This window comes from Natrix helvetica, assembly GCF_964273705.1.
Source record: "Natrix helvetica genome assembly, chromosome: 2".
NCBI lineage: Eukaryota > Metazoa > Chordata > Lepidosauria > Squamata > Natricidae > Natrix > Natrix helvetica.
The window spans coordinates 36,707,735-36,727,510 of NC_138552.1; the positions used below are offsets into that span (position 1 = coordinate 36,707,735).

General features: G+C 41.0%; 1 protein-coding gene across 2 annotated transcripts in view; it reads right to left on the reverse strand.

Moving 5' to 3' along the window:
* The window catches only part of ARHGEF28 (Rho guanine nucleotide exchange factor 28), a 166,591-nt gene that overhangs the window by 114,440 nt on the left and 32,375 nt on the right, over window positions 1-19,776 (reverse strand). For both annotated transcript variants that reach the window (XM_081942975.1, XM_081942976.1), the window contains exons 3-4: window positions 10,745-10,886; window positions 8,552-8,845 (exon numbers count right to left, since the gene is read on the reverse strand). In XM_081942975.1, the coding sequence (XP_081799101.1) occupies window positions 8,552-8,845; window positions 10,745-10,886 (436 nt within the window). The remainder of the gene's footprint in view (window positions 1-8,551; window positions 8,846-10,744; window positions 10,887-19,776) is intronic.

Here is a 19,776-nt window from a genome sequence, read left to right on the forward strand (position 1 = left end):
ACGTCTTCTCTAAACCTGTATTTAAAGTTTAAAAAATATATTTTAAAAAAAGAATATAAGGCCGCATATAACAGTCAACCGCAAAAATTAAACAGTGGCAGAAAACAATGCATAGCTGCAATATCATACATAGACAAGAGTACAACAGATGCCTTTCGAGCAAACCACTTTTCTCTGAAAAGAGGGGAAAAAATGCCACTAGAAATGCCTGAACCATTGCAGACCCTTTGACAATACTGGATTTTGATACAGCAAGATCAGTCATTACAAGGAAAATTTCTCTTTTGCTAACTGACAAAGCCCTGTGTGATTTTCAGGATGACTTCTAATCACTGAATGCCCTCACAATATTTGCTTATGAGACACCAAGACTGTAGACTAGGGGTCCCCAGCTCCCCACTGGGTCGTGGCCTATTAGGAATTGGATCACGTGAGTGGATGGCTTGAGTGTGTGCATGTGTGTGTGTGCTGGCCTGCCTCTCACATGGCCCAGTTCCCTTCTCCCAACCCCCAGCTGGGCTGCCAAGCCGCAAAGGTTGGGGACCACTGCTGTAGACTTTCTTGTGCCCTGTGAGTGCCTTTTTATTCTCCTAAGCATTTAAAAATAATTTTAATATGTCTCAAATTTGCCCTCTTTTCCTGTTTTACTGTTACTGTGTGCGACTTTACGTTTTCACTTGTTTGCTTGTGAGATTTAATTGTCATCTTTCCTCCAGGAATTCAAAGCAACATACCAAGACAGACAGACAGAGACAGACACATACATACACACACACATGTACTCTACAACACACACACCAGTTTTCTCCCCACTGGCCACTACTAGGTTATTTAGGCTGAGAAGTTATGTGCCTAAGTCACCCAGTGAGCTTCATTGGTTTAGGAGATATTAGGCCTCCTAGTCCAAGACCACAATCACTAGACTACACTGGCTTTGCTGCCTCTGTTTGTTGTTATTGTTTCTTTTGTTTTGTTTTTAGTGATAGTGCTATTTATAGTTGGACTGTATTATTGTACTGATTTACACATCACCCAGACAACTGTTCTTATCAAAGTGTTTAAGAACACAACACAATCTGCTAAATGCAGCCGAATGGTAGTCTTGTTTGTGTTTCGTTTGATAAGCAAAGCAGTGCTATGGGAAAACTGGACTCAAGGTTTTGTTAACATTAAAACAACATAGAGCTAATATAAGGTTCAGTGTGGAAAAACAGAATCCTAGGACAAATATATTGGGCAATAAGTCACTATTAATCCACTTAGAGGAAATCTTTACTCTGCATTAATAAAAACAGGAAATAATTCCAATTTCTGAGAGAAAGTTAAGTTTCCTTCTTACAATTTTAATTAGAGTCTAGAATTAATGTTAACAAACGTTAAAGCCTGGTAAAAATCAAATTTCATAATATAATAATTCCTAGAAAGCATTATTCAACATCTGAAATTGAAGGGTTAATTGAACTTAATTGAATTGCATTTCTAAGTAGTTGCAGTCAGCCAAATAAGCTGAACATAGAGCCATCCGATCCTGGCAGGGTCAACATGAGGGATCTGCCAAAGGCACAGGGGCTCAGAAAGGCCCATCATGAATTGTGCCAACCCTCCTGCCATTAAGACCTTTCACCAGGGCCAGATAGAATGCCATGGTCTCAGCTGCTCTTTGTTCTCACTCCTGGCAATCATTCATTTCCTCTCTACCATTAGCAGGCTTATCTCACAAGAAGGGGGGAAGTACCTCTGCTGGAAGCAAGTCTTTAAACTCATTTTTTGGCGGATACACATTTTGTTTTTCATTGGTTCTTGAATTTTGGGGAATCTAGCACCATGGCAGGCCACAGAACAAGAGAACCAAAGATAGCATGATTTTCACAATGCTACCAATGGTAACTAACATTACCAACGTTAGGTAAATCACATCTGCAAAAAGCAAGGATAACTTGAATGATTGATAATAGCAGAAATCAGTATGCCATTGCCTGATGGGTAGGGAAATTTGGCACCAAGGCAAAGTCTTTTTTTTTTTTTAGGTCAGGTTTGACGTCTGATGATTTAATGGACATGTAGGTTTTTTGGGGAACCAATACAGAGTTAGATTTGCCATTGATTTCTTCCATGATGTTTTGGGAAGGTATTCTTTCCCCTATAGCTTTAAGTTTTTCAAAGTAAAAAATAAAAAAATGAACAAAAAATGAAGAAAGGAAAAAGTAGAGGAGATAATAGGAAAATAAGAAACAGCACTGCAGTAAAATAAAATATATATAAAAAGGACAAAATCTTATTCTTAATTGGGATAGATATTTCAGAGATCACAATTGAAAATTTTAAGTGACCTGCTTACCTGCTGCTCAGGTAAGACCAACTGCCATTTTCAGGAGCGAGGGACAGGAGGCTCCAGTAGTAGGACCTATCAAAGCTAAGTCCCATGGGCAGGAAACTAATGATGTGCAACGACCTGCTGTAGTACCCTACGCCCGAATGCCGCATCAGCCAATGCAAACACATCCAACCTGTAATGCCAAATGAACGGCGATGGTGAAAACCCCGTTGCTGCTCTGCAAATGTCATCTATCGGAGTCTGGGAGGCCCAAGCTGCTGAGGTGGCAGCGCTCCTCATCGAATGTGCCGTAATACCAGCCGCCACAGGCAACCTCTGGGACTCGTATGGCAGGGCAATGGCCAAGCGGGTTCACCGACTAATGTTGGAAGACGTAACGATGATGGTTGGAAAGATAGGAATAGCCCCTCTGACCTCTGGAAGGAGGGTGTCCACTTCAAATATATATGCAGGACCCGTCGGACATCCAACCAGTGCCACTGCTGTTCACGTTCCCTAAACAGATCCGGGCAAAAGTCCGGGAGAACAATCTCCTGGGAACGATGGAAAATAGAATTTACCTTTGGCATAAAAACCGGATCTAACCTCAACACAACCCTGTTGCTGTGGAACAGGCACAAATCCTCCCTGGAGGACAGAGCCCCGAACTGTGACACTCATCTAGCCGATGTGATAGCCACTAAAAACACCACTTTAAGAATTAGGAGTTTCAGGCTAACCGTCCTCAATGGCTCAAAGGGTTCGGCCATAAGGGCCCATAACACAGTAGGGAGATTCCACGTGGGACCACTGGAGGGCACACGTTGGAGACCCCCCGAAGAAACCTCTTAACAAGGGGTAATTGGGAGAGAGGAACCGAGCCCTCGCCTGGGAGAACTATAGCAAGGGCAGCAAGCTGCCTACGCATGGTGCCCAGGGAAAGCCCCTTCTCCAACCTGTCCGAGGAGAGAAAAGCTTTCCCTGAACAGGAATTTATAACCACTCCCAAGTGCAGAATTCTAGTGGACAGGGAGAAAGAACTCTTGTCAAAGTTAACAGAAAAACCTAACCGTTGTAGAGTGTCTATAACCTGCAGAAGGTCTGCCCTCGTCTGACTTGGGGACGCCCCCTGGACAAGGATGTCATCTAGGTAGCAATGTAATCTAATGGGAAACGCCCTTAGATACACCGCCACTACAGCCAGCACCTTGGTGAAAGACCTAGATGCAGAGGTCAACTCAAATGGCAGGGCTCTATATTGGTAATGATGCCCCAGATAGGAGAACCGGAGGAACCTCCTATGATCCGGGAGTATGTGAATATGGAGATAAGTCTCCGTGAGATCTAAAGACGCCATGTAATTCCCCTCCCAAACACCTGCCAAAATGGACTTAAGGGAGGCCATCTTGAATTTGCGGTAAACCAAATGTTGGTTCAACAGCTTCAGCTCAAGAATAGCTCTCCAGCCCCCCGAAGACTTCGGCACCAGGAACAAGTTCAAATAGAACCCCCGACCCACCAAGCACATGTTTAATAGCCTGACGCATCAACCTGTTTTTCTCTACGTTTTGGGCCATGGGAAACGTACGGAAGAAATTGGGGGGAATGGAAAGGAACTGTAGGCGAAGCACACAGGCATCTGAGGAAATTTCCACCCAGGCCTCGGGGAAGAGAGCCAGGTGACCACCAATGGGTGGGGTCAGGCCTGACCTAGTTGCCGTGGCGGTAGGGGTGACCATCTCCCCCTTGAAAGGGATGCTTACTCTGTTGTTAGAAGCGAGACCTGTCCCTGTTGTAACTGCACTCGGGCTGCCTCTCTGACCTGGGGGAAGAGTGCCTGCTCTGCTGAGTTTCCTGTTCCTGAGGTCGGTATGATGGTTTGCGGTAGAACGGAGTAGACTTTTGCTCTGCCTTCTTCACCGAGGTGGGCAGGACTTTTTTCTTATTCTTGTCCTCCACAAGGAGTGGGTCAAGGGTGGCCCCGAAGAGGGAGCCCCCTGTTAGTCGGCCGACGCCAGCTGACACTTTGACTTTTTGTCCGCTTGCTACCCCAGGAGCCAAAGAAGACGACGAGAGGTAACAGACGACGCCATGACCCTGGAAGCGAACTTCATGGCATTCAAAGTGGCATCCACCGAGAACTGCGCCACCACCACTAACTTGTTTAGGTCCTGGTGCAGCCGCACCTCTTCTGGGGGAATGCGTTCTTGGACCTTCTCCATCCACAAGATAGCTGTGCGATTGAAGAACGAAGCTGATGCTGCTGCCTTGATGTCCCAGACCGCAGACTAGAATGTCTTCCTCAGCATCATCTCCGCCTTCCTGTCATCCGCTTTAAGGTTGTCAGCCACATCCTTGGCCACCAGAGAAGCAGGGGATGCCAAAGCAACCATAGGTGGGTCCACAGTGGGCAGCTGTAAGGCCTGGGAAAAATCTGGCTCAATATTGTGAAAACGTCCATCTTTACTGCCAGGGTTAGGGAAGGCAGCAGGCTTCTCCCACTGCTTCTTCACCACCTCCAGAAGAGGTGAGGAGCTGGGATCTCCTCCTTAACAGCCTTGGGCTCAGAGAAAACCAGGCCCCGAGGTTTCTTCGCGGCAGTCCCCTCTGTAGCGCCATCCTCAGCCCCATCCTTCACTCCTTCCTTACCCCCTCCCCCTCTTCCCCCTGTGCAGTAACACGCGCTTTGCACAGAAGAGATCGGAATACATTTTGGGGGGAAAGGCCAGTAAAGGCTAGAGGATCCAGCTTGGCATCCTCATCCTCAGATAGGTCAGGGTCCCTTTAGGCCTTATTCCCTGCTACCGAACCTTCACTTACCAGGGAAGGGGAGATGGGGCAGCTCACAGGAATGGAGAAGGGATGTGTCTGAGGGGAGGTGGTTCTAGGGGACCTGTCTTGATCCAATACCCGGGAGCTGGTGGCCTGCTGCTGCATGGCTGTTGCAATGCCAGAGGAGATGGCCCTTTCAATAAGACTCTGCAACACCCTGGGAAGATCATCCACATCCAGGGAATCCCAGCAGGAACTCCCAGGATCCTGAACTTCCCAGGCAGGGGAGCCAGAATAGGCCTAGGCAAGGCCTGATCCCCTGTGGGATCCTCATGCATACAGGAATCCTCTAGATCCATTTCCTGGTCCTCTAGGGAAAGTGGTGGAGATGGGAAAACCTTTCAAAAAACCTCCCTAGGGATCTGGAGAGCCTGGGGGGGAACAGGCGGAGACCCACCCCCCAATGGATATCTAGAGTGAGGGGGAGAAGCGCTGAGCCTACCCTGCTGGGCCCTCAACTTCTCTGCTCTAGAGAAGATCTTCAAGATGGCTTTGTGCCTCCTAAACTCATCCCTCTGGGTGGCACGTGAGGGACAAGATGTAGCCGTAACCTTTTTAGCCTTGGCAGAGGCAGTGGGGCATTGCCTGGAAGATGGGCCCTCCCCAGGGGAACATGGGGGTGAAGGGGACCTTCTCGCCTCCTTCACCATCCTTGCCACATATAATACTCACAGCCCTCCTTCGAAGCCTCCTACACGCTCTTCTGTTTGGCTGCAGAAGAGACAAGGAGAAAAAAGGAGGAAAAAACTTCTGTTTCCTAAGCTTCCAGGCAGCCTCCACTCCAATGCTGAGCATGGTGAGGTGTGGAGGCTGCTGCCGAGGCTTGCCTCGGCTCCCAATGCCCACGCGCCTCTCCGCCACTCTGCGGCTTGCCTGCAGCTTTAAAAGACTCTTCGCGCTCTTGCAAGCTCTGCCAGTGCCTCCGCAGCACGATTCCAGCCGCTGAAGTCCTCAGCCAGCAAATTTTGCCGACAGGAGGCTGTAGGGCTGGAAATCCCAAGCCGCAAGTCTCCCTATTGCCCAGGAGTCAGGCAAAGCTGCTCACGTGGTCCAAGCGGTCCAAAATGGCCATCACCAGGGCAACCGAGGCTTTCCCAGCCTCCAGCAAAGAGATGAATCTCCCTGGTGGCCCATGAAGGGAACCATTGCAGATCACTTACTGGCACAATGGGAGCTGTTTTTCCAGGAGGCTGTAGAGGCAAGGCGGGTCCAGTAGAAGAATTATCAGGAGAAAAATTTTATGTGTCTTGTTTCTGGCCGGACTGTGATGAAACTGGAAAGTCAAGGGTGGAGCACAGAGCTTCAGCTTCATCCCAGTCTCATGGCCAATTGGGGGTAACAATACCACTACTGGAGCCTCCTGTCCCTTGCTCCAGAAAAGGGAGTTTTCTGCCTTTGGCCTTTATTAATGTTTGTCACAAAACTAATTAGGAATTTCTCCAGATTTCTGCCAGTGTCATCTCATAACATTCCTGGAGATGATTTGCAAACCAATTGAAAGAAAGCATTGTAACATGGTCTTGCCGTTTGGGAAGATGGGGAGGTGAAGAGCCATATTATTCATCACATCATACTGTGTAACAATAAGTGTTTTATAATCCTAATATAATTATGTCCCGTATGAAACTCTTTAGGAGGGAAAAAAAATAACTGGAACTAAATAAACTGGATTTTACTTTCGTACAAAGGCAGGCACCAGACACAATTATGGACCCTTATGAGAATGGAAGCGCTTTCTTAGCCCAATTTCACTAACAGCAATCACTTTAGAAGAAACCCAGCTTTGAGAAATGTCTTGGCACGAAACTTAAAGTCAAACTTCAGAAAGTCATATATAAGATCTCTTTGTGTAATCTTTCTGATTATGCATAATTACTTTGTGAACTGTATATCTCAAAAGTACCCAGAAGAACATTTGTAACTGTTAAAGCATAGACTAGAACTGAAAACTGAGACAACTCCACTGTCAATCATGGAAATCACTGACTTACTTTAATCCAGTCACTTTCTCCCAGCCTTACCTGCCTCACAGGGAGACAGAAGCGCTATGTACCAGTATATTGTTTTGAGTTCTGAATGAAAGGCAGGATAAAAATTTAAAAGACATATATAAATAAGATAAAATCTACTTTTGCTCAACAATTCCCACAGAAGAGCAAAATCCAGGTTTTCAATTGAATTCAAAATCCAAATATAATCATTTGTACTTTTCACCATAATGATGATGTCATTAAACACAAATCATGCCCAATAAAGGTTAAATCAATCAATGACAAAGCATTAGGAGTTGTAATAAATAAGTTGTTGATTACCAAAATTCCTGCACTACAACATTCTTTTCACCACTTCAATGCAAAGGATGTCTTCTTTTGTTTATATAATAAGAACATGTTATTACATAATAGTTTTAAATTAGAAAAAATGTTCAGCTGCTAGTAATTAAAGTGAAAACATCATATTAGCACCACTTTAATCTTGTTAGCAGGCTTTGAATTATCATCAGTTGCTGACAAGCATTATTCATGAACTGAATTAGATGTACTAGGGAAACAATATTTTTTTAAAAAACTATCAAAAAAATCTGCTTGCTTTGTGTTTCTAGCTCATTGGCTATTTTATATATTAGCCGTAATATGACACAAACCTGTTTATAATATTCAGTTTAATTTCTGGTGCCTAATCTAATTTTACAATTTAAATTTAATTTCTGTTGTACTAGTTGTCTTTGATGTTTATGCTGGTAATATATACAAAACAATAAGAATCAGAATACATGAGAAAAGAATAAGCAAAGCTGAAGTAAAAGAGTGATATAGCAGTAAAGATAGAACCAAGGAGGCAAAGCTTCAAATCCAATCTCAATCATGGATAATTTTGGTACAGATATTATGCCCAATCTACCTCACAATTTTATTGTGATGGGAAAAAATTGGAGGAAGGAGTATCACATATTCAACTTCAAGTTGATGGATAAAAGGCAGAATATAATTCTAATCTAATTCTAATCCTGCAAGGCAATCAAACCACTCAGTCCTAGAAGAGATCAACTCCGACTGCTCTTTAGAAGGCCAGATCTTGAAGATGAAACTCAAATACTTTGGCCACCTAATGAGAAGGACTCACTGAAGAAGAGCCTAATGCTGGGAAAGATTGAGGGCAAAAGAAGAACGGGATGACAAAGAATGAGGTGGCTGGATGGAGTCACTGAAGCAGTAGGTGTGAGATTAAATGGACTCCAGGGGATGGTAGAGGACAGGAAGGCCTGGAGGGACGTTGTCCACAGTGTTGTGATGGGTCAGATACAACTTCACAACAACAACAACAACAACAACAACAAAACAACAACAACAATTCTAATCATGCATGCTATAAAAGAAAAATAAAAAATAAATGAGAATTACTTACCATCTTCTGTACTATTCCCAACAATGTTCCAGGAAGATGGAATCTCTTCACAGGCCACGGCTAGCATAACATCATGATCCATTGACTGCAAATCTCTCTCGATTATATCAAACTGACTGAGAAGGGTGTGATGACTGGAGGGAGTGAGACAGTTGGCTTGACTCACCAAGAAACATGCTAATTCACAAGCAATGTCATGCTTGAAGGTAAGAAATGAGGAGCCCAAAACCATAAATTCACTTTCCTTTCCATACATAACCGCAAAGACAGAAACATCTTCTTGTTCTCTGTGAGCTGAAAAAGTATAACAATGAAATGTTATATACTCAATACATGCCCTCTACAAAAATACATTTTATTGCCATTTCTTAAAGTATGATAAATTGGAATTAAAGTCAGATTCCATTCTCATATACTATATGTGCAGGAAAAAAATAAACAATTGATAGTATTCACCATGTACTATATACACGTATATACACTTGACTGAAAATGCATAGGCAATGCATAGTAATATTAGAAGTAACAGAAAGGTTGATACATATATTTTTCAGCTGTCAGTTGCCTTATTTATATTGCTCTTTTTTATTCAGTGCAATTTTCACCATCCACGTGGATATTAGTGTTATTAATATCCAGCCAGAACACCAACTGATCCAGGCAGAAAAACATGCCCTACCAGTGACGTGTGGTGAGGTTTATGGCTGGTGAGGCTGGTGATGTCATCAGGAAGGCGGGGAATGGGACCACGTGTGCATCCCATTCCCCGCCTTCCTGAGTCAACATGAAGGGGACCGCGGAGCGCGAGCCGCAGTCCCCTTCATGTTGACTCAGGAAGGCAGGGAATCGGACCACATGTGCCTTTTCCCTTTTTTTTCTTTTCATGATGAGAGCAGTGAGGCTCTGCCTCCCCTGCCTCCCCTGACCGCACGTCCCTGTGCCCTACACACATTATGTTGGCTGTGAATTCTGGAATTGATGGTTAAAGCATACATAGAGTTGCCTCATCAGCAAAGATGCTGTTATTAATACAAACAAAAAGGATTGTATTACATGAGCTTTATTTGAACACCAAGGTGACACAGCAAGCCAGTTTGCGACTGCCTGGCCATGCAAGTAGTACTATAATTACTTCTGCACTCATCAGTATTGGATACTAGCATGTCAAGGATAGAGGATTCTCCCAATAGCTACTTCATTGCAGGTAGTCCTCATTTAACAACTGTTCAAAGTTATCTCAAAAAGCTAATTATGATCTGCGCTCAAAGATAGGACGGCTGCATCCCTCCCCAGTATGATCACATGATTGCAATTCAAGTGCTTTGGCAATCAGTTCATCTTTATGACCAGTTACAATATTCCCCAGTCATGTGAAAACATGCAACTTTTTCGCCAGTTTCCAGCATTTTTACTGGTTTCATACAAAAAACACCCACTTAGGGGAATGGATTTGCTTAATGACCACATGGTTTTCTTAACAACCACATGATTCATTTAATGTTTATAAACAGTAATAAAATAAAATCAGGTCACGGCAACTCGTTTAGTGACCACAACGACTTATGACCAAAATTCTGGGTTCAGTTGTGATTGCTAAAAGATTAAAAAAAATAGCTTGGATAATGCTAGGGATTGATTATCTGGGAGAAAAATCTATCAGTGAAGTCATTAGGAATCAAGAATGACTTAATAGAACATCAATCAATGTTAATGGAAAAATATTGCCTATGTCTATCTAGCCATAGTTAACAAATAGTTATCAAAAAGCTGTAAAAACTAGCAAATTTTATAAGTCATGCTTTTATAGGTCATGCTTTAGATTGGAATATAGACTGTAAGTAAAAGGTTTTCATCCCTGATTCTTTAAACTGTATATATATTAAGTAGGATCATAAGTAACGCTTGGACTTGGAGAAGGAGAAACTAAGCAATGTGGAGAATGCAGTGCTCCTAGGAAAAGGTTAGACATTTTGAGGAAGTCGCTGCCACTTATTGCTATGCTTAGTAATTAGAGACTTTACATCTTAGCCCAGTAATTGTACACAAGAGACAAAAACTCTCTTGCTGTCATTCGGCTTCCAATGTGATAACAATTAAATAATCAAAATTCAATAATTTATAGCTCTTCCAAAACAGATTAAAATGTTGCAATAAGAAGACAAATGGAGAATGTAGCAGAGCTACCCCACTCACCTGGAATGATAGATTCAAGAGTGTTTTCAGTAACTTGCTTGGCAAAAACTACATGTTTCTGTATTGATCCTTTGTAAATGAAGTAAAATTCAGCCTCTTCTGGAAGAATGTTGTCAAACTTTCCATATATAATGGTTTGCCCCTAGAAAGTGGACATATTTTTAATGCTATATCACAAAATAAAAATATTTCTAATTACAGCAGCTGGCAATATAGACTGGGCATATTCTACAGTATTTAACATAGTTAAAGTTTTCACACTGTAATCAGTGAAGTGGAAAATGTTTACTTTAGACAGATTGTGATAAAAGTTTTGCAGTTCAAACCAGGATTTACAAAACTATAAACAAATCACACTTTTTCTGAGCAAATGAAGTTAACAAACCAAAAACAACTCCATTATATAACATTGAAGGGAGTTTTCAAAAGAATGAAATATACAAGGGAGCAATAACAAAGAATCAGATCCGTTTTGGGGAGGAAATGTAGATGGAGCTGTGTTTCCTTAAAAGAAGAATTGCATACTTGCTACCATTATTTTTAATAATCTAGTTTTAACAATAGTCAATAAAATTGTCCTCATCTGACAGTAGCAACTTGTTAACAAGCAAAAAAAAAAAAAAACCAAATACTTTAAAATATCTTTTTAACACAGAGGACTTCAAATCATTTCCCCCGGATTGAAAGTCTTTACTCATCAGAGAAAAGTAACTGTAAGAGAAATCTTGGAGACCTAGTGGACAACCATTTAAATATGAGCCAGCAGTGTGCAGCAGCTGCCAAAAAAGCCAAAACAGTTCAAGGCTACATAAACAGAGGGACAGACTCAAGATCACTTGAAGTGTTAATACCACTGTATAATGCCTTGGTATGGCCACACTTGGAATACTGTATTCAGTTATGGTCGCTACGATGTAGAAAAGATGTGGAGACTTTAGAAAGAGTGTAGAGAAGAGCAACAAACATGATTAGGGGACTGGAGGCTAAAACGTATGAAGAACGGTTGCAGGAACTGGGTATGTCTTGTTTAATCAAAAGAAGGACTAAGGGTGACATGTTCCAATATCTCAGGGGCTGCCACAAAGAAGTGGGAGTCAAGCTATTCCCCAAAGCACCTAAGGGTAGGACAAGAAGCAATGTGTGGACACTAATCAAGGAGAGAAGCAACTTAGAACTAAGGAGAAACTTCCTGACAGTTAGAACAATTAATCAGTGGAACAACTTGCCTCCAGAGGTTGTGAATGCTTCAACACTGGAAGTTTTTAAGAAAATGTCGGATAACCATTTGGCTGAAATAGTGTAGGGCTTCCTGTCTAAGCAGGAGGTTGGACTAGAAGACCTCCAAGGTCCTTTCCAACTCTGTTATTCTATTTTTGTTCTATTCTAAAAACTATTCGGAGCAAAATACCAATAATGGACAGAGCCAGATATTCTCTCCTCTTCACTAAAATCCCCTCCATAATGGTATATAGTTTCTTACTCACAATTTAAGAATACTAAGAGAAATGTATTGAATTCAGGTTCAACTGTGATTGGATTCATACAATTTACTAAGGCAAAAACAAACAAATAACTTTTAATGGTGTAAACCAGGGGTGTCCAAACTTGGGAACTTTAAGACTTGTGGACTTCAACTCCCAGAATTCCCCAGCCACCCCTGGTGTAAACTTTCATGGCTGGCATCAATAAAGCAGTGATGAGTTTTGGGCTGGATGCCTGTGTTCCCCTTTTCTATTGTTTTAAAAAAAGAAAACTAGACCACCGCTATCCAGTCTGAAAGCTCATCACTGCTTCAAATAACATTTGGGATTACATGTGAAAACATACATGCATTAATAGATACAGTATATGTATGTAACCAATGGATCTGTGAGAAAAATCAGCCAATGGAACAGAAGTTGCCTTTGGAAGTTGTGGGGACTTCATCACTTGAGACTTTCAAGAAGAGATTGGACTGCCATTTGCCAGAAATGGTGTGGGGTCTCCTGCTTGAGCAGGGGGTTGGACTAAATGACCTATAAGGTCCCTTCCAACTCTGTTAATTTGATCTGATCAGTGGGCATGCATTAATAGATTCTATCACATACATACATACATACATACATACATACATACATACATACATACATACATACATACATACATATCATGGTTTGAAAAGCAGAGCCAGCAAAATAACTCTGGAGCACCTGAAATTAGACTGTGTGCCACCTATTCCTACTATTTTTTAAAACGTTAATTAATTTAAATAGGACTTAAGGATTGTTTGTTGAAGTAAAGAGCAAATCTAGCATTTAAACACTAAGTAAGCACTAAGTAGAATCTTTTTATGTATGAATTACTAAGTTCAGAGTGTACACAAAACCAAATTATATATCCCCCTTATCTCCAGATAACAATACAAGGGCATCAACATTACACTGTTTTTCTAACTCTGCAAGTGCCAATCAATCAAATGTAGGCAGGACTTCTTGTAGTCATGTCATCCCAGGTATTCTTTAATGAAAACATTGAAGAGTACAACCACAGTTTTTGTACTAGGCTGGACAATGGATAATTCTGACAAACCTTGGCATCAAAGTATAAAGCTCCATCACGCTACAGGCAACGCCTAGGTCTAGCTTTACTTTTGATGCAAAGTTGGTCTTGCTTATTTGCTATCTGGGTGTGATGGGCAAACAGGATACAAAAGAACTAACTGATAATGAATCAGACGAAACTTAGGAAATGATGACTGACAAACGTTATGAATAGGAGTGTATATATCACCAACAGGTTAAATATTTCATATATTATGCCTTATATGCTCTGGTCCCGTTTTTCTTTGAAAATAGATTATATTAACCAGTTTCCCCAAAAATAAGAACTCCCCAGATAATAAGCCCAATTGGGCTTTTGAGCGCATGCGCTAAAATAAGCCCTCCCTGAATATATTGCAACACAGCAGCAGCCATAAGGTGACCATGCTCGCCACCTCCTACACCTCAAAAATAATAAGACCTCCCCGAAAATAAGGCCAAGTGCTTATTTTGGGGGTCAAAATAAAATAAAACCCTGTCTTATTTTCGGAGAAACACGGTACTAGTAAAACAGACATATAGCTGACTATATAATTTCATCAAATGAAACCAAAATTCATTTACAAAAAAGATATTTCCAAATATGCATTTTCCAAAAAAATTTTTCAATGAGGTTTATATTACCCTTTTTAGCCAAGTTGAAATTCCAATTATTCCAAATAAAATTCAGGATAGTCATTTATTTGCAGGGTTCTTTATAACATCCAGAATGATTTTTTTTTTGCAGTCAGCTAGTTACAAATTCATCTGGTGGTGATGCTGTTTATCCCACATTTTTCTAGCTTACCAAGAAATCAGTTGTGGTCTACTTTGTCTAATGCCTTGTTGACCTATAAATATACTATGTCCACAGCATTTTGCTGGTCTACTAATTTAGTCATTTTGTCAAGGAATGAAATAAGATTGATTTGGCATGATCTGTTTTTAACAAACTCATGCTGGCTTTTAGTTATATTTATAGTTTATTTGTTTCTAGATGTTCTCAGATCTGTTTTTGATTATCTTTTCCAGTATCTTCTTAGATACAGGTAATCCTCAACTTACAACAGTTTGTTTAGTGACCATTCAAAGTCACAATGGCAGTGAAGAAAGTGGCTTATGACCAGGTTCCACAATTATGACTGTTGTAGCATCTTCATAGTCATGTGATTAAAATTCAGGTGCTTGGCAATTGACTCATATTTACAATGGTTGCGATGCCCTAGGGCAGTGGTTCTCAACCTGTGGGTCGGGACCCCTTTGGGGGTCGAACGACCCTTTCACAGGGGTCGCCTAAGACCATTGGAAAACACATATTTTCAAAAAAAATACGGAAAACATAAAATAATCTTATGGTTGGGGGTCACCTCAACATGAGGACCTGTATTAAAGGGTCGCGGCATTAGGAAGGTTGAGACCCATTCCCCTAGGATCACATGATTCCCTTTGCAACCTTCTGATAAACAAAGTCAACGGGGAAGTCAGATTCACTTAACAGTTTGACTAATTTAGGAACTACCAGCTCTTTCACATCTACCACATCAGCTCTTTTCCAATCCTTGGGTAATTTCCTGGAGTTCCAGGATTTTGGAAAGAAATGGTACAATGGTTCTGAGAGAACATCTGCTTGTGCCTTCGGAACTCTGGGATGTAAACCATTACAACCCATTACATCCCAGAGTCCTGGTGATTTATATTCGTCAAGGTCAGATAGGTGTTCTCTAAACTATTTTCTTGCTTGTTTTAATTTTTATTTCTAGGAATCTGCAAGAAGTGTTTAAAGCATTTGTGTCACTATGGTGACAAAATGACTGTTACGTACATCAGGTGGGCTGCTAGTCTAATAAAATAAGCTAAGTAGTGCTCCAATTATTACTTAACCTACTACTCTACATCAATTTGGGGCATTTGTCTCTTGCAAAATGAATACATTCTCAACACTTCAAAATATTTTTGCAATAAAACTAAGTTTGGTCATATTAGAAATCAAGGGACAAAAATTATTTTGGCTTAATTAGTTTCATATTACAGACATTACAGTAGTACGCTCAAATATGTGGGTTTCTTATATCCAAATAATAATCAAGATCTTAGTAATTACAATTGCATGTTTCTCTGTTCCTGGCGGGAGGTGAAAATTAATTCAATCTGTGTAAATTTGACACACCCTTGCATCTGGATCTACTTTCTTCCACATCTTTTTGAATTCTTCATACCTATGCTTATACTTAGGTGAAAAGCTTTTGAGGCTTATGTGAGCATACAGATGCTACTATTTTATAAAAATGAAATGCAGGTGTAACTAGAATCCCAGGAACAGAGAATTGTTTCCAATATCCCAAGGATTTTATAGTAAACATTCTTAGTAAACAATCCCATCTGTTAAACACAAGTTGCATTTAAAACTGGGGCAGAGATCATTTCAAAAACTATTGGGAGGAGGGGGGGCGGGTCAGTAACTATTTTGTTTCATAAAACTTTTGACTTAATCAAAAAATACTCTGTTTCTACATGACTGCCATTTTTGTTCCTGATTTTGCCGCATTTTAAAATGTAAACATTTCTAACTTGCCTTACAATATTTAAATCAATTTCTTAAACCTTGTGATGTTATGATCCTATAAAATAATAAAGAAAACAATCTTAGCTCCTCTGTTAATATATGAAATTATGTGATAGCCTTCCGCCTTGAATAAGTCACAAATTACAAAGAAAAGGAGCCATCTGATCAGCATCACAAGAAGGAGAAGTGCACACTCCTGTCATCATTCTGGCAGTCCTTGACTTAGAACCCATTCACTTAACAATGGTTTGAAATAGCTTCAGAAAGGATGCTTTATGACCTGTGAACTATTTCCAACCATTGCAAAACAATGGACTGCCCCAACTATGGTCAGGTGGCTGTGATCTTGGTGCTGGGCAACCTGTTTACATTTACAACTGATTGCCAAATGCCCTGTGATCATGTGGTCACTATTTGCAATATTCTGCACCAGCTTCCCCAGAAAGTCAATGGGGAAGCAAGAAGGGAATGTTGCAACCTGTTAGATATTTGCATAAACTGCTGTAGTCTCCACTCAGTTCCGCCACTAGGGCGGGAACAAGGGGTTGTTCTGATTGGACGGGAGGTCTGCCAGCTCCCTATAAAAGGGGAGGAAGCACTTTCAGAGTGAAGTCCTGGACATGATGGGGCGGAGAGACCCCTACATTTCCCAGGCAAGTTTCCACATGCCAGTGGACTCCATAGCTTGTGCCAGGCTTCCAGGGCCTCCTTAACCCTTGAGGGACTTCTGCACTTTACTTAACAACCCATGAGATTGCTTAACTACCACAAATGGGAATGCTGGGATTGCAGTCATTAAGCAAAGCGCCTATTTAACAACTAAATATTTCAACAACCGTGATTCCAGTCCTAACTGTGTCTTAGATCAAGGACTAATGTAGTCAGAGAAGGACCACCCCAAGTCTTGAACACAGCCATCATGAGAGTCCAATATACAGGGAAAATGCTGCACAAGTATGTGTAGATAAAGTACTTAGGCCTCCCATGCTCCTGTTGTGCTCAGGCTGCCTAGATGGGTTTGCAGACTAAGCCTTCTACGATGACCACTGGATGAAGCCCTAAAAGTCTATAAGTGGTTGACCAGGCAAAAGTGACTCACATCTGATCAGGTTGCCTTAGACAATGACTAGGAACAGTAGGGCCTGTTGCAGGAGCCATTTCGACATGCATAAAGGTTGTCAGGGGAAGTCAGGTACTTAGATGTTGTGCTCAGCTGGGTCCAGTGCCACCATTCAAGCAAAAACTGGGTCCATGCAAAGTGGGCATGACTGAGAAGCAACTGAGATTTAGTCACAATCCTATTCTGAATGTCCCTGGTTTAGATTGAAATTATCCCAGGATACCATCTGCTTTTGATAGCCAGCTTGGTATAACGGTTAAAGCCATCAGACTAGAAACCAGCAGATACTGAGTTCTAGTCCTGCCTTGGGTGACCTGGGCCAGTCACTCTCTCACAGCCCTAGGAACCAGACAATGGCAAACTACTTCCAAAATCTCACCAAAAAAACGAAAGCAAAACTGCAGTCTCCCACCCAACCACACATACACACACACACACAACACATACTATCTGCCTTAGGGACTTAGAGGAAATTTTATTGAAGGGGTGGTTTTTAAAAAAGTATTATTTCTAGATAGACATATTAAAAAATAATGTTAAGCTACTTCTTAAAGTAACTCTAGGATTCCAAGCAAAAGTGCCTAGCAATGTTGCTTACCTAGCTTGTTCCCTAATGCAACCTGCAAATTGGGAATGCAACTTCACGTTGCCTAATTAACTGGGTGATTCAGCAGACACAGGGATTTGCACCTGCTCTTTGATCCTTTTCTTTGTCTAGCCTCCCTTTTCCATCTGTTTGGCACGCCTACAATTCTGCTCACCATAGAGGAATAATGAAAAAACATAGAAAGATCCAAGATCTATCTTCTTACTTTAGGTTGCAAAATTGCAACCACTGGCTATCCATTATATTTCTGAATATCCAGAATAATAGTTCTATACCCAATTAAAATAGTTCATGTTTAACTATGGCTTGTAGATTACATTCTATCTATACTTATGACTCCTTTCTACACAGCCTGGGGGGGGGGGGGAATTAAATTTAGTATCAAATTAAAGAATACCTACATTTTTGTATGTTTCGAATTATAGATAAAAGATAAGTGACTGTAGTCAGTTATCCTCTCTCAGCCAGACTTTCAGTTTTATCATTCTGCAATTACCATAATTATAAGCTACAAGGATGTACTTCAATGCCTATATTTGGCTCGCATAATTATCCACATCTTCCCACTTTGATATGATTAGAAAATACAAACTGTGCACATGGGTCCAAATGGATCAAGATGTTTCCATCCAAATCACAACTACTGCTAGGCTGTTCAGTAGCCAGCAATCCAAAGCTGAGAGAGATTTCCACACTGCTCCTTCAATAGCTGCCATATGAATGGCAGAGAACCAAGTCTGACTAAAGCTTCCATCTGCAAGGATCTGCTTACACTGATCCTCATGGATATTATTTATTTCTCCATAACTTCTCTGACTTTCCTTGTTATATCTGAACTAGTTTATTACAACAAAATGAGAGCTGTAAGCATTACTTTCCACAAAACTCTATGCCTTGCGTGCTTACTTTAAAAGGCCATTGTTTTAAAAAGTATTCTCTCTCTAGGCACCAGTAACCTGATCTAGAAAAGGACTGAAAGTAAACATCTATTTCAAGCACTATACACTTTGGAGAAACTCACAAGCATTTTCCGAGTAAAACCAGAAAAACCAAGACCATTTCCAAATTTGACCCAGATGTTATAACTAAAATCATTACAAAAGAAAGATAAATTTATACTTTGCAGTAAAAGCTAACTAAATCTTATGTGAACATACTGGCTGATATTAACCAAAAGCCAACATGGGTTTGTCAAAAACAGATCATGCCAGAGAAAACTTACTGCATTATTTGACAAAGTGACACAATTAGTACACCAGAGGAATGCTGTAGATATAATTTACTTGGCCTTCAGTAAGGCATTTGATAAAGTAGACCACAACTTACTTACTACAGGTAGTTGACTTACAACAGTTCATTTAGTGACCGTTCAAAGTTACAACGGCACTGGGAAAAGTGACTTATGACCATTTTTCACAGTTACGACCCCTGCAGCATCCCCATGGTCATGTGATCAAAATTCAGATGCTGGGCAACTTATTTGTATTTATGACTGCTGTAGTGTCATGTGATCAGCATTTGCCACCTTCTGACAAGTAAAGTCAATGGGGAGGCCAGATTCACTTAACAACTTTGTTACTAACTTAATAACTGAAATGACTCACTTAGCAACAGTAGCACCGAAGGTCATAAAATAGGGCAAAACTCATTTAACAAATGTTTCACTTAACAACAGACCATTTGGGCTCAATTGGGGTTGTAAGTCAAATATTACCTGTATTTGATAGAAAAATATAAGTTAGACAGCATCACCACCCAAAGGATTTGTAACTAGCTGACCAACCGCACAGTTCTAGGCTGCATTAACAAATCATGATCACGTTAAGTGTTAATATTTGATTTTGATTTTGATTTTATTAAATTTATAAATCGCTCCCTCTCCCCGAAGGGACTCGGGGCGGTGTACAATCAAAAGTTAAAACACCATATACATATACATATACATATACATAGAGGAGGCACATAAAAACCAATTACATAAAATCTGTACAATAATGATGAAATTAAAACGACATTAAAAGCTACCCCAGAAATTTAAAATAACTGCCAGGAGGATTAAAGAATAAACTATAATTGGGCCAGGCTGGCTAATTGGAACAGGTGGGTCTTGAGTTTCTTGCGGAAGGAGCAGAGATCAATGGTGGTTCTAATATCGGCGGGGAGGTCATTCCAGAGGGTTGGGCC